We start from the raw sequence: 22,071 nt of genomic DNA on the forward strand, positions 1-22,071 counted from the left end.
TGTTGTCCTATTTTTTTACCTTGACTGATTTGAGTTATAAGCAGTTCATTGAGGATTTGTGAATGTTCTTTCTCGCTATTACAAACTTATGATTGTTTGGAGTCGGAATGTATTGGTAAATTAGTGGTTAAAAGGTACACGACAAAGTGTTATGTGTTGTAATATTGAACTCTATTGGTATTAAATATGTCTTACAACTATAATCAATGTCAATCTACATAATTACTTTGTTTTGGTAGGCAAACTTAGTACAATAGTGAAATTGCTATGGTAATCATACAAAATGTTTACTTGTTAATCCTTTTATTTCCAAGAACTTGAAACAAAATTACATAAAACTGTGAAACTGTGCCAAAACCACAATATAAGTGACTGCCATTTGAAGCATCTGAAAAAAACGTTACAAGTTAACAATTTTAACTCCACAACTTCTTGTTGACCACATTTTTCAAAGAAATTTAAAGTGATGTTTTCCCAATATTGTGGGTTTGCAAAGTTCTTCACTTAAAAATGGAATTCTTCCTTGGTACACAATGATTTATTCGGAACCTGACCAGTTTTCCATCCTTATCTCCCATGGTACTCAATTGTAACTAACACCACAGAAAAGTATAATATACAAAGGATACATTCAATGGTGTATTTAAGTGGGGCATAGCACCAGTCGCTGGTATCTAGAGCAAATTCTATTCGTCATCCCCTTCCGTTCTCTTTTTTTTCCCACGACGCCATCACACACTACAGCCCTTACACTGAAGGAAGACCCTATGCACTACAACTACTGTACAAATATCTATGTGGCCATCACCGTTCGGGCTATTCCTTGCTTGATTCTAGTACATTTCTATCCCAACATACCAGGGGTTAATGCGCACAGTTATCCTATAAGCATGTATCCTCTCCTCTGTATCTTACTTCTCCGTGGTAATACTTTGGGTTAGCTGCTAATTGTTTGGCAAGTTTACTTATCGGGTATTCTGCAAGTGAAGGTTGATCCTGACTGATTTTCAGTGTTTAATTTGGTTAATTCATAAAAAATAAAGATGCCAGAACTACATGATTACAAGGACTTGTTGAGCTCTCAAGCTATTCACATATTCCGTTCCCCTTCAGGAGGAGTTATTTATGGGATTAAGTGTAGTTAATTATTGAGAATCTGCATGAGGACAAGCACTCTTAAAACACACACACAATTGACTATTTGCCAACACTTACAGCATAAAACTTAGCTCTGTTGAGAACAAACAGTCCTGCTGCTGTGAAGTGGCTCCCTCGACTGTGGATTTGCTTCAAGAATACTTTGATCTGCACATAATTGAATTGAACCAATATTATATTTATTAATCAAGCTGTTCTATTTTAATAATGGTTATATGCCACTTATGACGTTTTTGGTAAAGACGTTTTAGTCCAGGGTTTTGTAATGGATAGGTTTAAAGATTCCGTTGCGTATATAACATCTTGCTTGTTTGGACCTTCAATCAGAAAAACCTTGACAACTTTATCGACCATTTGAACAGTCTAAGACCTCTTGTCTACACCTGCATGAAGTCAACTTCTCTTGATGCCAGCATACTTGAAACAGAAATCCACTTAAAACCTACTAACTAACACTATCTGCAATACCTCAACTATAACTAGGTCAAACCCAAAAGAACACCAAACTATCACATAATTATTAAAGACAAAAATAATGACATCACTGTTTTGACTTCCCTACACAGATTTTGTCTCCATGTTAAATTCAAGGTAAAACAAGAAGCTTGATGGAGAGGGTCATTGACAAAATAATACCCTGATAACTCTGCTCAATTTTGTGGCCTCCTCTGCAAGCAAACACCATCACTTAGTTCATTTATCTCAATCTATATCATTTTCATCTATTTCTGTCAGTAAGGTAAGCCTGTTAAGCCTGTCCATTACAAAATCCTTTATGCCACCTATGTTGCTATAAACTTTCAATATTGTTTCAGAATACATTATCAAATATTTTCTCTAAGAATTGTTGACCTAGAAAATAAATTAGTACCTATAAACCACAAGATACCTATGTTTGTGTTTTTACGTAGGGGTTCATATTGTTATGGAGGAAGTATAGTATTGAGCGAGATTAGTTTTATTTTATCATATCGTCACGCCTCACGCCCTTCCTTACATGAGAAATGATGTATTTCAAATTTAAACACATTTTATTGTAGCTAGACTACTATAAACTATGACGGGATGTGTGGGTGTTCATAACCGTACTTTTTTTAGTTTTGGCCAAATAATTTATGTATATTTCTCACAATCTATTTCTAGTTTTAGTGAGTTTTGTGCTGTTTATACCAAATTATTTACCAAAGCTTTTTCGCTGTGATCTAGCTTGTGGTTTTGTTCTACCAGCAGTTCAGCAATAAGTTTGCGGGTTTCATTTCTCTGAAATAACAATCAGTAAATTGCATTGTCATATTACACCATTGACTATTGAAAATCTACTGACTCGTTCTATAACCATTACATTACTGTATTCAAATAAGTGACATTTACAATTTAACTAGTTCAACTAATCTGTTTGTCCTAGGAATTTTTAATTTGATGATGTGGAAGATAGCAAAGCAGTTTTACAACATGCTGAATAAGCAGTACTTTGTGCTCAAACAAAACCTTTAGGGTACTAATATTTAGGGTAGTGGCAACCTCGATGGTGTGACTTTAGTAACTACAACTCGGAAACAAAATCATATTAATGTGTATCATTCTCTACTAAACCTCTTTGCTTTGTGTATTGTTAGTGTATTAACATAACAGTATTCATTATAACTCCTTTCTGCATCTGTGATGGAAAAATCAAAATTCTTTTGCAGAAGCAAGAATGATAATTGATCTTTAGGCTTCTGTCAGAATCATTTATCACTGCTGCAGATATTATTTAACCTAAACATTTAACACGACCACACTAGATTTCAGGTAATACAATCCATTGCATTTTCTTATTGCTATAATAACTATATAGTAGAATAAGTCCAAAAAAACTTACTAAATTAATTTTATATAAATACTTACAGATTCATTACCTGCTTGTAAATGAGGTCACACTTGTACCCTAAGTACCAAACAACGAAGAAGCGATAAGGAACATCGAAAGCTGTCACTATATGATCTGGTGTCTCTGTATAGCCAGTAACAAGTATAAAATATGAATAGTAGCTAAGCAATACTATTTTAATCAAATTATACCAGCACAAAAGAGCAACATCCAAACCAAAACAAGCACTCAAGTCAGCAAACAAGTCACATGTTTGCCAATGTCGCAACATCAGACTTTCTAGTTGTGCAAGGAGATTGGTAGACGTTCCGTTAAACTGTGTAATTTTACTGTTTATATCCTCAAAAGATAACTCAACAAGATTGAAAAACATGATCATGACAAACAGAATTGCATTTTCTTGTAAATTGCAGATGATTGAAGGTGAAATGATGATCAAGCTTACCCCAGTAAACCATCTCACAAATATAGCAAATCCACCTGGAAAAGCCAAGAAGTATCCCAGAAACAAGGTTCTCAGTGCTTTTGGTTTAGTGTTACTCTCTATAGTGGACAGAATGTTCAGTGATTCGTTCAGGCATTCAATGACAGATTTGGTACGATGGAAGAAGGTTAACAAATGAATGCCTGAGGACCTTAAGATTGCACAAGCCAATACACAGATAACCTGCAATGTCAATGCTGAATGGGGCTGAAAGAAATGATTGAAAAAGTTTGTGTTTGCTATGTTCGCCATCATCCCTAACATGACTAATTGAAGTGCTACAAAGGCCAGGCCAGTTTTCTTGAATTTGAATGTACCTGGAATAAAAAAAAAATTGTATTTCAAAAAGTCACAATTTTATTTAATAATTTGGTTCTACAGTTTATGAAGTATGTTTTCCAATGGAAAATTTTAACTCCTGGGTATAGAGCCTTCTGTGTAGAATTTAAAGAAATAGAGATTTCTAAGAGTATATTTGAGGTATAATATTTTTAGGGGATCCTATCAACAATACCAGGCTTTGAACAGTTCACACAAATAACATAAAAAGTTCTACTGGTATTGGAATACACAAATAAGCTATAGATACTATTAATACTAGGTGAAACCCGTCGAAATCGACGGTTACTTTCAAGGCGTAAGCTAATTATTCATCTGCTGCGATAAATTGAGTGAAATTATACATATTTTGAGCATTTAGCATTGTTTAAAGATTAATAAGTGTAAAAACAATAATGATATCAATTGCCTAAGTTACCAAAATATGGTTGATCATTCAATGAATAAAATATTCCCCATACTGTACGTCATCGGAGTTATTATATTGGTACGTTATCTGGTATCTCTTCCTTTGGAAGAACCATTAAACAGTATTCAAATCGTATTGGTGGATCTTTTGAAGTTAAACACTTCCGTGATTCCATCAGTGCAGATTAATCTGAGATTTTATTTGACTAAAATATCTGTTTGTTGGGAAGACACGTTATAACTTCAAACTGAGGTATATCCGTTACAGTGTAAGTTTGAGTTTTCCTTCGTCACGTGGTCACTTCAGTTCATATCATACTTCTGTGCCAATGAATAACCCTCTAGCAATGTTTTGAGAAATTTGTTGTGGGGTTACTGTTAAAGCTGGAATTCCTTGACATGGGGGATGTCAGTTAAGTCATAAGTCATAAGTCGTTTATTCAGCAAAATTAACATAAAATGCATTAGCTACGTCAGTTAGTTGTCTCAGCCCTATCAATTACATAAAGTTGTCAATATAATCTCTCTACAGAATGTTAGGTGTAGTGGAATATACTTGAAGTGAAGTTGGATTTTATTCTTGAACTGTAAGGGGCCTCCTCATTTATATGGTCGTGCGGCTTCATTGGCAACAAATAATGCAAATGACATGATACTGAAGAAAATCAATTTTAAAATCAGAAAATGACATTAAAAATACTTCTTTTGGACAATTCTAACTTCCAATAAATGTGTGTTGTTTAAAATATAATTTTAAAATTAACAGCTGTTTCATTAAAAAGTATTATCCACATGGCCAAAACGTAAACAAATCTGTGGATGGACCTTTAAAGGCTTCTGGAGCAGAGCCCTAAGCGAGTTTACTTCGTTTTTCTTTTGATAACTCATCTACAGACCAAGACCTTTCTTTGGACACCTCTACCAAGTTTCTACGCCCAGTCGTTCTCTCAAATGAGTGGAGACAAAGTTTCCAATTAAATATTCAGATTCCCCCATGTTAATCTTATGGGAGAAAACCCAACTTTTATGGAAGATCCTGCCCAAACTAATAAAGATATCAAAAAACTAAAAACACTTTGCAAAACTACAGATCAGGGCCATTTGTTTGACACTTTAATCATCAAAATCAATCCAAAAATGAGGGAGGAGTTCTGTTTACAAAAATCGGCTTAGCGTATTATATATATAGATTGTATGTTTTGTATTTTTTAGAGCATTTGAGGTAAACATTTTTTTAGGATGCTATTAGATAGCAACAATACCAGGTTTTAAACATTTCACAGAAATACCATAAAAAGTTTACCTCTCCCAAGTTGAATACACAAAAAGCTATACAAACAATCAATATTGTGTGTTTTTTTTATAATTAAAATAAAAGCTGTGTGTATCTTGTTTGTCACTAATATTTTTGTAAATCTCCTACTACTATTATTTTTGTATTTACTATTTTTGTAAAAACTTGGGTTTAGAGCAGATGCTATAAGAAGTAGCTTAACCATGATCAGCGCTTTTCCGCTGGTTTATAAACCCGAATTTTTACATGTAATTAATATACTACATACATACATGAGTGAAAATTTAAAAACGTACGTTTTCAGGAAAAGCACTTTGCAAATTTTTTTCCCCTTTTTCCAAAACTTTTATTATTTTTTTTATTTCATTAACATTTGAAGTTTCATAAAATGTCCATGGTAACGCAATATCTTTGGTAGTTTTTTTTTAAAGAGCATCTTTAGTGGAAAAACACAAAATCCTGTCACGACCATAACGGACCTACTTTAAATGAATATTAAAAATAGTTAATATTATTTTTATAACTATGTTTTGCTATAAACTAATTTACTTTTATGACCATTATACAATAAAAAGGTCACTGAGCTTTTGGTATATTTGGTCTTTCTAGAAAAAAATAACAAACTCAAAAAATTGAAAAAAGCCAATAAAATCTTTTTAAGTTTGTATAACTCTGAAAAAACTTATCTGAGACCCAAAAAATCGTTATGTTTGTATAGAGGTGTGCTTCTTTTGTGTATAAAACATTGAAATATGACGATATTTTAATTTTTGAAATTTTTATGATAGAAATCAAAAACGTGATGGTCAGGGACAAGTGGTATGGTCGTGAATTGTCTGGAATAATCTAAATATTTCTAAACAATCCTTCAATTATACTGTTAGTTATAATAAAAATATGTGTTTCAATTTAACTAAACTGTTCAATTTACAATTATATTAAAGTTATTGTCACGACCAAACACACTATAATCCATAAGGCTGGATTGGTCGTGAAAAAACCTGTGATGGTCGTGAAACTTTGGTCGTGAAATTACGTGTTATTTGGCTCTGTTCTGGCGGTAGCCCTGCACCTCATGTTCGAGGATACAAAGTGGACTTCTAGGTTAATCTAGCAATTGAAATATCTTATAAACAAAAATTAACACCATGTCTACTTCATCGAATGACTACCTACGGTCATGGACACACCAAAATTACAAAAAACACAATCTTTCCTTTATTAATCTTGTAATTCCTCCTTTCAACTCGAAACGACCGGCACTACAATCCTGACGTACACTCCGAACTAGTCTCTAAAACCAACTGACTCCATTGACGCCAGGCTTGCCACTGTCGTGCTCCAAAGTTGAAAATTTTTCCCAAATGGTCGTGATGCCAAATCGAGGGACAGACTTATTTTGTCATGGTAGTCTGTTTGCAATGACAATAAAATTATAATATGCTCCCTTTTTGTAAGTTTAATAACCATTGATGACATAAAAATATGGCTTTATATATTTCGGCATGAATAATTAGACTAAAAACAGCGTGAAAGTTGGAAAATGTACCCTAGGGACACGTCATGGTCGTGAATTTCGAGACTTTAAAAATACGAAAAAAATACCTAGAACCTATTTAAAACCAAATAAATGTGTGTAAAATTTTGCCCCCGCCCCAAAAAATATTAAAACACATAATAATAAACTACAAATCCAGTATCTACGAAGTAAAAGGCCAGGGACATGAAAACGTACAATTTTAAATTTTCACTCACATGCATTGCCAGTGAGCTTATTTTTGTTGGCAATTGGGGCTACAGGTAAAACTCCAAGCAATTTTGCAACAAAAACCACATGCTTGATGACAAAAGTAAAGACAAAATGTTTTTCCCTCGTTGATTCTAAGGTACTCGTCATATCTGGATGTGTGAAAATGTTACACAAAACTGAAAAAAAACTTAGTGCAAAATGAAAGAGTAACGATGACATAAGCAGCCAAGTAGTAATTTGATGGTCATACAATATCGTTACTTTAGTAAACATTGTTAAAAATCCATCAAGGGAAACAAGAATAGACTGAGATCATAGTTGGATTTTCATTTTTATTTGATGAAGCAGAACACCTTTGAGAACCAACATTAATTATAAATGAAGAGAAACATGGTTATTAAATGGCCAAAGTTATAGCTTACAATTATTATAATTATCCTGTAATCTATAATATTAAAACGTAACAGGGTTTTTTTTTATTTCGTGATTCTAAATCAACCACTTGACAGATTTTCATGATTTTTGTGTGGAAAGAAAGATAATTTTGAGAACTAGGGAATGTCGAAGCCATAATTTTAGTTTAGAGTCCCTGTTATTTTAAAAATTAAGTTTGAATTTTTTAAAAGTCTAGCAGCCAACGTAAATATTCTAGTCAAGCTTTAGCTATTAGTACCATTTGCGATTCTAAGGTACTTGTCATATCTGAATAATATTAAAACAGCTGTTTTCTGGACTAAAGCCTTGTGCGAGGGAAGTTCGTCAAAACTGTGCAGTGTGGCGTAAACATATTTTTGATTAATATTTTACCAATATAACAAGATGCGTTATTATATTTAAACTGCATAACTACAGGTATCCCCCGTTGCTGGTATTTATGATTATTATTTCTGTTACAGCATTGTCAGTCATTGCTTGCTCTTCACTCGTGCAGATGTGCAGATTACAAAAACGTGAGCCATATCAACCATTTGTTTTATGATTGTAGTGCCTCAGCATCGTGATATTATAGTGTAAGTACGCTGTTGTTTGTTCGTGATTAAATTAATTGTCTTTAAATGATTAAGCTACGATAAACACTCATAACAAGGTCCGGCGTACCTGCCATCCATTTCAAACCAGATTATCAAAAGTTCTTGTTTAATTTAATTGTTTTCAAACATATTGATGAAGCTGTGACACTGAACCAAAACAAAAATGTACGTCACGCAAATTTGCAGCATCTGGAACAAATAGCAATAGTCTTACATTACTACATGTATTGACTAATGGGCTTAACAATTAGGACATTGTTAAAAGAAACAAGTTTTTAAAACTTTAATTATCTTTTTTTAAGGGTTATGACTTTTATCGGTTGGTCAAAATTACAGCATCTGCAATAAAATAACATGAAAATCACACATTACTTACTCCATATAACGTTGCTCTGTTCAAAACAAACAACCCACATGCTGAGAATTGGTGTTCATGACATCTAAGCTGAAGTAAGAAAACATTCACCTGAAACATAAAAATAAATAGCGACTTTTAAGGAAAGGGCAGCTACGTAGCTGAAATCTTTTGAACTCAACTCCCAAACGCTTGGTGCTTAAAATATGATATAGAGTTGTTGGTTACACAAAAATTCAAGTCAACAAATTTAAATCACTCAAATTGAAAAAGAATAATTTACTTTTAAACCATTTTCAATGTTTTTCATATTCAAATGATAACCAAGGAAAAAGTATAACTTACAGTTTCTGTTGTGATTTCTTCTAATTTATTTTCATTATTGGTTGCTAGCTTGGCCAAATATCTTCTAGTTTCTGCTATCTAGAATAAATAATCAATTAAAGAATTTAAAATACAGTGGTAGAGATCAAAGTCCTGAAATAGTTTGACCTACATAAATATTTGTACATATCAATTCCACACATTGAAAGTGTGGACGATATAATTCCACACTATTTCCTACAACTAATTCTAAGCTCTTGCTTTTCAAAAAAAGGTTTTTACGGTTAAGTTTTTTGTCTTGCTGCTAGAAAACCTCTAAAAGAAGACATAAAATTGGTAAATCAACGATCTAAATATGAACTGAGCTTAATTGCTAGTAATTCCATTTAAAGTATTTATATGTGATATAACCATAAACAATGAATTAAAAACAGCAGAAAATTACTGCAAAGGAGTTGTTTTTACTTTTAAAAATGAGATCTTACAACTCACCTGGAATGTTATATTGTCACATTTATATCCCAAATACCAAACAATAAAAAATCTGTAAGGAACATCAGAGCCTGCTATTAGATGTTCAATCAGTCTTTTGTTACCAGTTAAAAAAAGGTAGTATGAGTAGTAGCTTAACAAAACATTTTTTGACAAATTATACCAGAAAAGAAGGGCTACGTCAGGTCCAAAACAGAGACTTAAATGCTCAAAGAGTTCGCAGGTTTTTGAGTGGTACCACATAAGTTTTTCTAATCTCGGAAGAACATCTAAACACCGTTTATTTAATAATTGCAAGTTTCTATTAATGTTTTTTAACAAAAGTTCCACAATCTCAAACAGAACAATCATTAAAAACACTATCACATTTTCTTGAAAATTACTTATAACAAAAGGAAATGTTGCATAAAAGTCTGACCCAGATAAAATTCTTGCTATCAGACCGAAAGTAGTAGGTATTGTCAGAATGTATGCCATTAAACAAATAATGCAGCTTCTTCTTCCGATGTTGTTCCCTTGTATTCCTGGCAGCAAATAAACCGCTTCATTCAAGCACTGAACTATTTCTCGAGTCCGATACAAGTAAGAGAGCAATTGCAACAAGACCGTCCTGGTCACAGCGAGAACCACCATACACATTGCTTGGACCAAGGCAACAGACCGAGATTGTAAAGCAATCATTGTGTACTTGAGTCCAGAATTGATCATGTAGGCCAGAACTAATGTTTGTAGTGTGGTGAAAATCAAGCCTAGTTTTTGAAATTGAAAGGAAACACCTGCAAAAAGGTCCCCATTGAATCTACAACATAACTTAAAGATAAAAGCACCAGATTAATATGTCTGATGAAATTCAGCTTTATCTACCTCAAAATTCTCATATTCTCTTAATAATATTCTCGGACAAAAACCGTTTATGAAACTCAAAAGCTTTCATGTAATTTCAAAAAATGTGCCAGATTTGTGAAAATAAACCCTTCTTTAATAGAAGTATTTGCTCAACCTTTACTCTGAGCAAGCTGGTCTGGTTAGAGAGTGGGATGCCACTGTTATGCAATATGTTATGTGCAATTCTATCAAGATTAATACCAGCTGTATAATGCAATTTTTAACTTATTAGAGATATATTTTTTTAAATTATTCAATAGCGGCTGTTAAATCTCACCTGGTAGAGAATGTGTAAGGAAGATTCTACAGTCGGGACCACGTAAGTTTGCAGTTGGTGGCAGCCAATCACAAGACAAGGCTAGTGCGACAAATGCCACATCCCCCGTTGACAACACTAATTAAAATGTACTAAGCTATATTTTCAAATCAGCTGGTATTATTAGATTTGGCAACACCACATATTTCTTATTGGTTCATTCAAAACCACATGGTAAATAGGCTCCTCCCTCAACTGCAAACTTACGTGGTCCCGACTTTAGGTGAGGTATTCATAACATATATTTTTTTTTTTTGCTGTAGTTTACATAAATTGACATACAATAATAGCACAAAATCCTTTAGGTAAACTATCTCCTCATTTATGGAATTAGATACCTAGTCTTAACATGAACAACAAAAATACTGAAATTTACGTATTCATAGTAGCTATGAAATATGAATTTAACTACAAACTAAACATAATATGGCATATTATGCCCTATTATGGTCTCTTTGGCAACTAAGGATCCAAATAAGTAATTTAAATCAACAAAACATTTGTTGACATATTTTACTAATGTGTACATCTGTGAACCTATTGTTTCACATTCCCATCACTGTAAGGACCACAAATCTGGACTTGAAACATTGACTCAAATTCCACTGAATAGACATCAGCCAATGACTAATTTAGCTCAGCATCAACATTGATGGTGTGTTGGATTAGTCAACTATTTACCTTTGTATTTTGGTGGTACCCTACAAAAGGGATAGAATATAAGCCAAATAATAATCAAACACATACTTGGTTTGAAGTTCAGTTCCCACTTGTCTACTGACACTGGCAAAACGCCAATAACTTTTGCAATAAAGACAGCATGTCTAAGAAGGTAATATAAAGAGAAGTTCTTATATATAGCGGATTTAATTTTCCTCGCCATGGTAAATATTACATTCTGATGTTAAATAAAGTCTAAGACAAGTTTATAACCAAACCAATATTTTATCGATAAAATCAATGTTTTGTCTGAAGTGGACATAAATCACTACTTAAAACAGTTAGCCATAAAAGAGTAATGTTTGTTCAATTTACCAAATGTTTCAGTAAACAGCTAATGCCTGAGGACTTAACGTTATTGCATGACAAATATTGGATGAGCTTTTACTTTTCACTCAAACAAAATTAAAATCGTTATACAATGGCATGATAACTATCCTTAAAAGTCTCCATTTTAACATTAGATCTGGTATATTTAACAAATACCCCCGCCCGCCGCATCAAACCTGCAGACTGAGCAAATTCCATTCGCATGGTTGGATTCTCAATATTTTATCTATTTAAATCACTTTAGGTTTAGCTAGTACCATGGTTTGCTGCTAAAGGGAGAGTAAAAAAGTGTTTTTAGTAAAATATGTTTAGTAATAAGGACATTTTCCAAGTTTGTTCAACATATATCAATAAACAAACAAACTATAACAGTTTACTTATCCTCCATAAGATTAACATGGGATTTTAAATTTACAATTGTTTGAATTTTCTCTGTTAATAACCGTGCAAAAACCCTTTCATTTACTAAATTATTATATGCAAAGCTTGACTCTACTGTTTTGTTAGAAAACCCTTCGCTCGGATATAGGATAGTTGAGGTATTACCAGTAGATATATTATTTAAGTATATAATTTTACTAGATTGCTATTTCTCAAATGAATTTAAAATTAAAAATGACCATAGATACAATTTACGTAAACAGTTTTTATTGTCCCTAAGACCACAAACAAATTTTCAAAAAGAGTTAAAAAATTTCTGGTTCGAAATAGAAAATATTACTAGTTTTAGAGTATTGAAATCTAGGCTTAACGTTGTTTTCTCAATGAATCCATTTAAATATTGTTTATTACATTACTTACCTATTATATGTTGTTTAAGTTAAAATCATTTAATGCATGTTATTTATTTTAGAATTGTCATCTCAAGAAATCCATTAAAACTGGTTTTACTATTGCTGTTATTATATATTATTTAATTATTTATTTTTCCTACAGTTACCTAACAATGTACATGTTCTCTCACTGATTTGAGAAAGCAAAGTGGCTAATTCGCTCATCAGGGAGACAATGTTAACATTGTCTCACTCTAATTACTTTGTCTCACTCCAGATTTGCAACGTGAAGGCACGAAATAGTGAGCGCGTAACATGCAGACAAGGTCGTATGCGCGCGAAATACGTTGGCGGCACTGGCTGTAAATCAGCTGGTCAGCTGTTGTACTGTTGTATAATTAAATGCCATATTAAAAGTTCACTTCTGTATAAAAATATTTTACGTTTCTTTACCAATTTATTTGTTTTATGGTAACTGTAGGAAAAATATAATGTGCAACTCAAGTGCAAAGTGCCATTGCCTCACTCGAGAAACCATTCCTCACTCGCCTACGGCTCGTGAGTAAGGATTTCTCTCGAGTGAGGCAATTGCTCACTTTGCTCACTAGTTACTCAAATAACTATAGTTATGTATTGTTATATTGTTATATCATTTTATCCATTTTAAATCTGATTGAATATTGTTGTCTAAATCATTATATTATTGTTTAAGTTGAGAAGTATTTAATGCATGTTATTTATTGTTTTATATTTTATTTATTTAAGATAAGTTATCAATCAATTATCAATCATTAAGAGGTGCGTATTTTAACCCAAATATGAGTGAAGGATGAGTGTAGAATGGAGTGAGATGATCTGTGTAGCTTTGTTACTGACTAAGTTGTTGATAAAAGAAAGTTAATGTTATAGTCTTCTATAGAAAGGTAGAGTATAAGTGGAAACAACATAAGATTATAGCAGATCTTGACAAGAACCAAGGAAAACCAAAGTGTGGATAAGGACCAACCAAGAGACAAAGTACCGGTACATTGTATCAACAACTAGTTTTTCTCTATGGGCTGCAGACAAGCTAAATTTTCCAGGCTTTTGCAGCAAGATGTTTATAAAATGTTGCAAGATTTTGTAATTTTTCAAATAAATATTTTTTTTTATTTTTTACTATTTGTTTTTAATTAATTTTTTCAAAATAATATGGATGAACGAAAAATATTAGAAAACTTTACCTTTTGAGGGTCAAAAATGAGAAAACCCAATTTTCACCCAATAAAACACCGTTCCCATGGTCCGATCAGGGTGGTTAGCAAACCAGACCCTTTTAAATAAATGTAGGTTTGTAATAGATTTCTTCAAAATTGGATGATTTTTGCTCAAGTTATTGTGCTAGCGGACATTTACACATACATGAGTGAAAATTTAAAAACGTACGTTTTCAGGAAAAGCACTTAGCAAATTTTTTTCCCCTTTTTTCAAAACTTTTATTATTTTTTTTATTTCATTAACAATTGAAGTTTCATAAAATGGCCATGGTAACGCAATATCTTTGGTAGTTTTTTTTAAAGAGCATCTTTAGTGGAAAAACACAAAATCCTGTCACGACCATAACGGACGTTTAAATGAATATTAAAAATAGTTAATATTATTTTTATAACTATGTTTTGCTATAAACTAATTTACTTTTATGACCATTATACAATAAAAAGGTCACTGAGCTTTTGGTATATTTGGTCTTTCCAGAAAAAAATAAAAAACTAAAAAAATAGAAAAAAGCCAATAAAATCTTTTTAAGTTTGTATAACTCCGAAAAAACTTACCTGAGACCCGAAAAATCGTTATGTTTGTATAGAGGTGTGCTTCTTTTGTGTATAAAACATTAAAATATGACGATATTTTAATTTTTGAAATTTTTATGATAGAAATCATAAACGTGATGGTCAGGGACAAGCGGTACGGTCGTGAATTGTCTGGAATAATCTAAATCTTTCTAAACAATCCTTCAATTACACTGTTAGTTATAATAAAACTATGTGTTTCAATTGAACTAAACTGTTCAATTTACAATTATATTAAAGTTATTGTCACGACCAAACACACTATAATCCATAAGGCTGGATTGGTCGTGAAAAAACCCGCGATGGTCGTGAAACTTTGGTCGTGAAATTACGTGTTATTTGGCTCTGTTCTGGCGGTAGCCCTGCACCTCATGTTCGAGGATACAAAGTGGACTTCTAGGTTAATCTAGCAAAAGAAAAATCTTATAAACAAAAATTAACACCATGTCTACTTCATCGAATGACTACGTACGGTCATGGACACACCAAAATTACAAAAAACACAATCTTTCCTTTGTAAATCTTGTAATTCCTCCTTTCAACTCAAAACGACCGGCACTACAATCTTGACGTACACCCCGAACTATTCTCTAAAACCAACTGACTTCATCGACGCCAGGCTTGCCACTGTCGTGCTCCAAAGTTGAAAATTTTTCCCAAATGGTCGTGACGCCAAATCGAGGGACAGACTTATTTTGTCATGGTAGTCAGTTTTCAATGACAATAAAATTATAATATGCTCCTTTTTTGTAAGTTTAATAACCATCGATGACATAAAAATATGGCTTTATATATTTAGGCATGAATAATTAGTCTAAAAACAGTGTGAAAGTTGGAAAATGTACCCTAGGGACACGTCATGGTCGTGAATTTCGAGACTTTAAAAATACGAAAAAAATACCTAGAACCTATTTAAAACCAAATAAATGTGTGTAATATGCTGCCCCCGTCCCAAAAAATATTAAAACACATAATAATAAACTACAAATCCAGTATCTACGAAGTAAAAGGCCAGGGACATGAAAACGTACGTTTTTAAATTTTCACTCACATACATATATTTTTATGTATGAATTTGTGCGGATGCTTTTTTTGGCCTTTGGGAACATCAAAACGAAAAAGTAAATCGGTCCCAAGTCCAGGTCTTACCACGAGACCTACAGTAATAGCTTATACCCTATATGGGAAATTCACTAAAACAATTAATCAAGTCTAAAATATCACCGTTTGCTGTTTATTTACAGTAAAGCATCATACAAATAATCACATTCTGATTTTCCAATACACTTATAGAATAATACCAAGTTTCCACTTTTGGGTTAAACCAAGATGTAAGGAAGGTATTTTGTATACCCAGTCATATTCAAGGGATAATTTAGTCCAAAAAGGAGAAAAACAATTTTGCACTGTTTTTATGTTGATGTGTTAATTTGCTTGTATAGTTATTCCATGTAAATCATTTAACCCTTTCAGTGCTATGAAATGATATATCGTTGTTTTAAAAAAAAACCCTAAGGGATATAGAGAGGAAGGTTATATAAAAAAAAATAGCAAAACGGCCATTGGTGACCTGCATGTTCATAGGATACACTACCAACCACTTAGCTAAAAGATTCGCCCAATCCGATGAATTCGAGGTGTATGTCTAAACCAAGAATTATGAACACCTCACTATGCCCCAGTGGTTGTAGTATATCGCTACAAACACACAGGTCACCAATTATTTGCCACACAGGACGGGATTCGAACCCGAGCAGACGAATGCCACTGGCCAAGTGACACACGCCCTAGATCAAATGGATATTAACGGAGATACGGCCGGAAAGTGGAAAATCTAGTTAGCACCAAATTGGCTAGAACTAGGTTAAGTTAGGTTGGGTTACTAGGTTGGGTTAGACAAGGTTGTTATAGGTTAGGTTAGGTTGGGTTGGGTTAGGTTAGGGGGGGTTAGGTTACTAACGTTACTAATACTTAATACTTTTATTTGAAGTGGTGACCATACAAAGTAGATATTTTAAGCCAAGTATGAATGGAGATGAGTGTATGATGAGTGGATACCCATTATTGATATCAATACCCATGTTATTGGTAACCTAACCCTACCTAATCGAACCCAACGTAATCTAATCGAACCCAACCTAACCTAACCCAAACTAGTTTTGGTCATTTTGGCGCTTACTAGATTTTCCAACTAATTTAAAAACCCACTTGAACGATTTACGTGGATTTCTCTTTTTGTTTTCCGACCGTATCCGTTAATATCCAATCGGATTTTGGCAACTCTTGCATATTCTTGTTCAGCTTGCTCTACCGGTTAATTTGAGTACCCACAATGCCATTTCCTGTAAAAAATGAGTTTTTAGGGTTTTTCCGATTTTCTGAGTAAGCGGGTCGTTTCCGAGAAAAACGCAATCATTTTTGTGTAAAATTTTGGACATTTTCACAGGTCCGGAGGTCGATATAATTACCAGACTGGTACCTAATGTACTCTAAAGATAAATGTTTGAGGAAGTTAAAAAACAATAAATAGTTTCTAAACCATATGTTTTATTCACAAATTCAAAAAGAAATAAATAACACGAATTACATATCACCAGATTTTTTAAATCATACAAAAAGTACAAAATGAAATATACACATTAAGTATTAAAACACAACTTAAACAACTAAAAGATACAAACTACACTACCAGGCACAGCCAAGGGACATAACTACCCTTCTGATATATTACATACAGTTGTTTCAAATTAAATGTAGGCTATGGAGGAATAAGTTCATGGAATTCACAAGAATCAATAACAATTTATTGTGCTCATACATTTTTCAAATACGTTTTTAATTGTTAAGAAAAATAACTAATTATTATAAACAAAACATTTTCTTACTATTGTTGTTATACTGGTAAAACAAATTATGCTGCAAGTTAGAAAAGTTAAAAAATATACATTGTTGTACATTTAAGAAAAAAAAAAGAAGCTTTTACGTGATAATTAATTAAAACATAGTGTAAACTATTTTCTTCATTGTGTTCTCCTTATGTCTCTTACAAAACAAATCAAAATAATATTTTAGTAAATTGTAAATTTTACACAAAAAATATATTGTATTTTTTAAATTAATTTCTGCTACTAACACACAAATAAAAAAAGAGATTATCAGTGTAGCCTACAATGAGTTTTCCTAGATCTTTATTTACATTACAATATACTTGACTCGTGTAAACAATAAAAGTTAATGACCGCTAATTTCTTTTTCAGAGATCAGATTATAAACATATTTCAAGGAACATCCAGGATACAAAATTAAAGACAGCTTTCAAACAAAAACATTTTATACCACTTCAAACACATTCAAACTATAATACTGTACTTACACACACAGGAGTAAATATATACAAAAAATGGTGAAAGAAAAGTAATATGGACCTTTTACCACGTTTTGTATTTATTTTGGTATAGGTTGAATGTATTTTGAAGTGGTAACCAATGTGTTAAGTTTAAAAACTGTAGTTACAAAATAGCACTTATGCTAATAGAAAAAAAATATTGCACACTCATTCTAAAGAATAATTGAAAAAACATCTACAAAAATATACACTCGAAAATATTCCTTTTACTTTTATTCCTGCATATCACATTGTCATCTAAAGGAATATTGAATAACAACCTATTATGCCGTATAAAGTTACATAACAATCTATTTCCTCCTAACAAAAAATAACATAAACATTAACAAGCTACAATTGATGATTGTTTATTCTGAATCATTTACAAGAACTTAACACATGGTGTCAATAAGTGGAATAGAAAGTAAAGATCTTACAAATATTTTTTTGCTCTTAGAACAAAATTATTGAGAATAGTAAAGCTGATGTTTTCCGTGGATAGTTAAGTTATTGTTACGTTTTTTTGTTGAGTGTTCGGTGAAGATCGGAGGAGGGGCTGGAGGGGCGTCGCCACTGCGGCAGACGACTCACCGGCCGCGGTTGGAGGATTTGTGTTACTTGACGTGTTGAGTCACTCGCATTGCTGCAAATAAACAGACGTTTATGAAAAACACGCTCTAGTGAGGCAAAAATACTACTACCTAAGTAAATCTGTCCTTGTTTGTTAACAGTTAGTAGGTGGAGCAAATTGTTATGATTAAGCATTTATAGAGGACAGATTAATATAAAAAAGGGTGACAATGATCTTAAAGTATTTTGATTTCACTGATAATTTGAACTGACTAAACATACATGTTCGTAAACACTAGACATAAAAGGAAATGGACAAGACAGGAAAAGTACACATTAACAGAAACAGACAGAATTGTTATGGGAAGGTTACATGAAGTCAAGTGACAATAGGTAAATGCGGTAATGAAGAAGGAAACCATTGCATGAACAGATGACCAAACAGACATAGACAAAGAAGCATAATCAGATATAACCAGTTGTATGGCCTGAAAAGCACTCATTTAAGCGAATATTAGCTATGAATCCGATCCTGTATCATGGCCCTACAAGAAAGTGCAAAGTGATTGTTTGAATTCAAATTCACCAGGTTTTAATTTAAACGAGCATACTTTAAACCTTACTGCATAGGACTCAACTATGTTTAACAACTGATGCATTAGAGCAGGCACTCAACTTTGGCGTTAATATCTTGAACCTTATATACTACTACTTTAACACACCTGAACAATACTAATAGGCATACAATTCCTAAGTACTTGATTTTCTGGTGTTAACTGAGTGCAATATCACATGACAAAAACCTATTGCATCAGCAACAAAAAACCCAAGAAAAAATTACACTATTCTATGTGGATGCCATACAGGGTTCATGTGTTTTGGCATAAATTAAACACCCTAAATTAATAAATTAAAACAAAATTAATTAAACCCCAAAATAGGAATCTCTTAAGAAATAATAACTTATTGTATAAATGATCATGCTTAAGGGGATGTGCCTCCATCTATAGGCCTTTTTATAAAATATTTTGACTTTTTTCAAAAGTGACAAATTTTTATTCCTTAATTATTACTGAACATGTATGCAAAGTTTTATTTGATTTGGAGAATTTTTTCAGTGATTTTTATAATAAAATTGAAGACGTTGCGCCTAGCAACAATAAGTAGAATGAAAACTTTAAACGGCGTTTTCTCAAAACTACGTTTTTCATTTACTACATTTACGTAAGTTTGAATAACTTTAAAACTACTTATTATTTTTCAATGAAATTTTAACCAGACGTTCTTAATAGTATTTAGAAGGTTTGTGTGTATAGAGAACATCCTGCAATTATTTATTCCTATAAAATTTTATGTTTTACATTAAAAATCTGATCTTTTCGTGTAACATTTTTCATATTATTGTAAAAAGGTCTACTAAAGCTGTATTTGTTGAGTTACCATAGTTTCAATACACAGAAATATTGTTATGTGGGAAAGTAAAATATGTTTACTTTTTTACATTATGTTGATAAACAAAAAAGTTATTCAAAACTGAAATTTTTTAAAAAAATTCTTAAAATTTTGAAATTTACCCCAAAGTGACCAAAAATTGATTTGGATAACATTTTTCCTATATATAAATCCTCTAATTTGGTGAAATAGAAACAGAATAAACCCACAAAAGCCATTTAAAATAAATAATTGTAAAAAAGTCTTAGAAGGAGGCATATCCCCTTAATACAACCTAATTTGTTATAGTACTACAAAACAAATATTCAATCATTTCTAAAAATGTTTATCTACAAAACAGCACATGTAATAAAATATTTTATCGAGTACATCCGGCTTGAGCTTGGTCCAGCAAATACTCATTGCGTAATGAGGAGGGATTAAGTTGATATTATATTTTATTGACTAAGCAGCAAAGTGAAACTTAACACAAATATCGTCTTCTTATGTTTTGATAAAAATAAGATACAGTATGTATTTTTTGTTCTATTAATGCTACTACATTACTTATTGAATTTATTTTAGTTCTATCTTTGAATTTCATTGACCAAATAAAGGAATTGTTGTATTCATAAATTATTTGAATATATGATATTGTTTGTTAGTTCTTGTTTAACGTTACTCTCTACTGAACAGCTTTTGTAAGACTCCAGAAATACATTTCAAAATTAAGTTTAAAATGGATGTTTCAACATGTATTAAAGTTCGAATTAGATTTCAACCACATCTAATTAATTCTTAGGTTTGAAAGAAGGTGAACTTAAATAATTTAACTATTCTATTTAATGTACTAAAAATTGAAAAAGCTAAGACAGGATAGCTACATAAGACAGTACTAACACACTCTATGGTAAAAATCCCTTAATTACAAATGTTATTTTCTAGGTTGTGTTCTAAAACATAGTAAAACAATATGTGAATCCCCATAAACAACTAACTGTGCTTTTATTACATTTCAATTTGATTAATCAATAGGGAGCGTTTAACGATTCTGCTTATTCATTAATGATTAATGATTAATATTCACAATCATATACATATATTTTTTTTTATAAAATTAAGTTTACTATAATGGGTTTAGCCTTTTATATTACATTTTATCCAACCTAACATGCAAAAGTTTAACAAAAATATTTATCTTGAATAAGTCATCAACAATATTTTTTTCAATTTTACTGCTAAAAAATTATAAATTTTAAGAACCACTTTTTATGGATTTTAGTGCAGTAAATTATATGATTCTAAATAACATAAAACAATAATAAAATCATTCAAAAATAAAAAATTAAACACATATATTGTATTTACATTTTGGAAACCTACCAACATTTTAGATTAAAAATTCAGCTTTTCTGGGATTTTCACCACCCTAAAACAAATAACGAAGCTTTTAACCTAACAATTCTAGTTGGCTATTTCATTTCAACATGCCTTGCTACTGAATTGCATGCATTTTACTTTTTGTTCTTAATGATCTTTGTGTCTAATAATATAAAATTGCAGAATCATAGGAGAATAACGTAAATGAAATATATGTCATTTGCCTATAAATATCTCAATTAAATTTTTATCATAATGGAAAATAACCTGGTTTAATTACTTTATAGCTAATAGTTGTGGTTAAGTATGTGATTCTAAAAATTAATGGTTTGTGTTTTTGTTAAACCCTAATACTTCCAAGAAAATCAAAACTATATAATTCACTTTCTTAAGTTTGGATTTTTAGTTTGAAAGAAGAATAAGGTATGAAATGGAAGTAAATATCAATACATTACATTATAGCTACATCTTAACTATACACTATTTACACAAAACCTACTTTGTCTCGAATTGTGTATTCTAAATACACTTTTACTTCTATACCAAATAGGCTACATTAACTAAATCTTATTTTTTTTAACATGGTATCTTTATAAATTGAAAAGTTTGACTATTCCACAAAAAATAACAATTGCAGAAATCATAGTTGCATTTGTACCGTACATTGAGAGCAATAATGACCATTGCTAGAGAATTAATTGTGAGTTGTATTGATATATTTTTAGTCCCGTTAGAAATAAAAGTGTAAATCATCCCACAAGATTTGAGCCAGGAGGTTTTAAGAATTTCCAATGAACATAAATAAGAAGCAAGGCAGTGACTTCAGTGAAATCTGCAAATTAAAAAAGTGTATGAAGCAATTTAGGTTTATAATCAGCTTACCAAATAGCTTGCAGAATAATAATGTAAAGAATTTAATAGCCTATCTGATTCTTACACTATTGCTA

The 22,071-nt window shown here is 31.7% G+C and overlaps 1 protein-coding gene across 1 annotated transcript in view; it reads right to left on the bottom strand.

The window, feature by feature from the left end:
- Positions 1-16,885: 16,885 nt before the first annotated feature.
- Positions 16,886-22,071, bottom strand: part of LOC129002145 (uncharacterized) — an 85,544-nt gene continuing 80,358 nt past the window's right edge. Inside the window, exon 21 of the mRNA XM_054429746.1 lies at positions 16,886-18,386. Coding sequence (XP_054285721.1) covers positions 18,257-18,386 — 130 coding nt within the window. The 3' untranslated portion in view covers positions 16,886-18,256. The remainder of the gene's footprint in view (positions 18,387-22,071) is intronic.

This window comes from Macrosteles quadrilineatus, unplaced genomic scaffold (assembly GCF_028750875.1).
Source record: "Macrosteles quadrilineatus isolate MER2022 unplaced genomic scaffold, UCM_ALF_1.0 Scaffold_1__1_contigs__length_201487025, whole genome shotgun sequence".
Lineage (NCBI taxonomy): Eukaryota > Metazoa > Arthropoda > Insecta > Hemiptera > Cicadellidae > Macrosteles > Macrosteles quadrilineatus.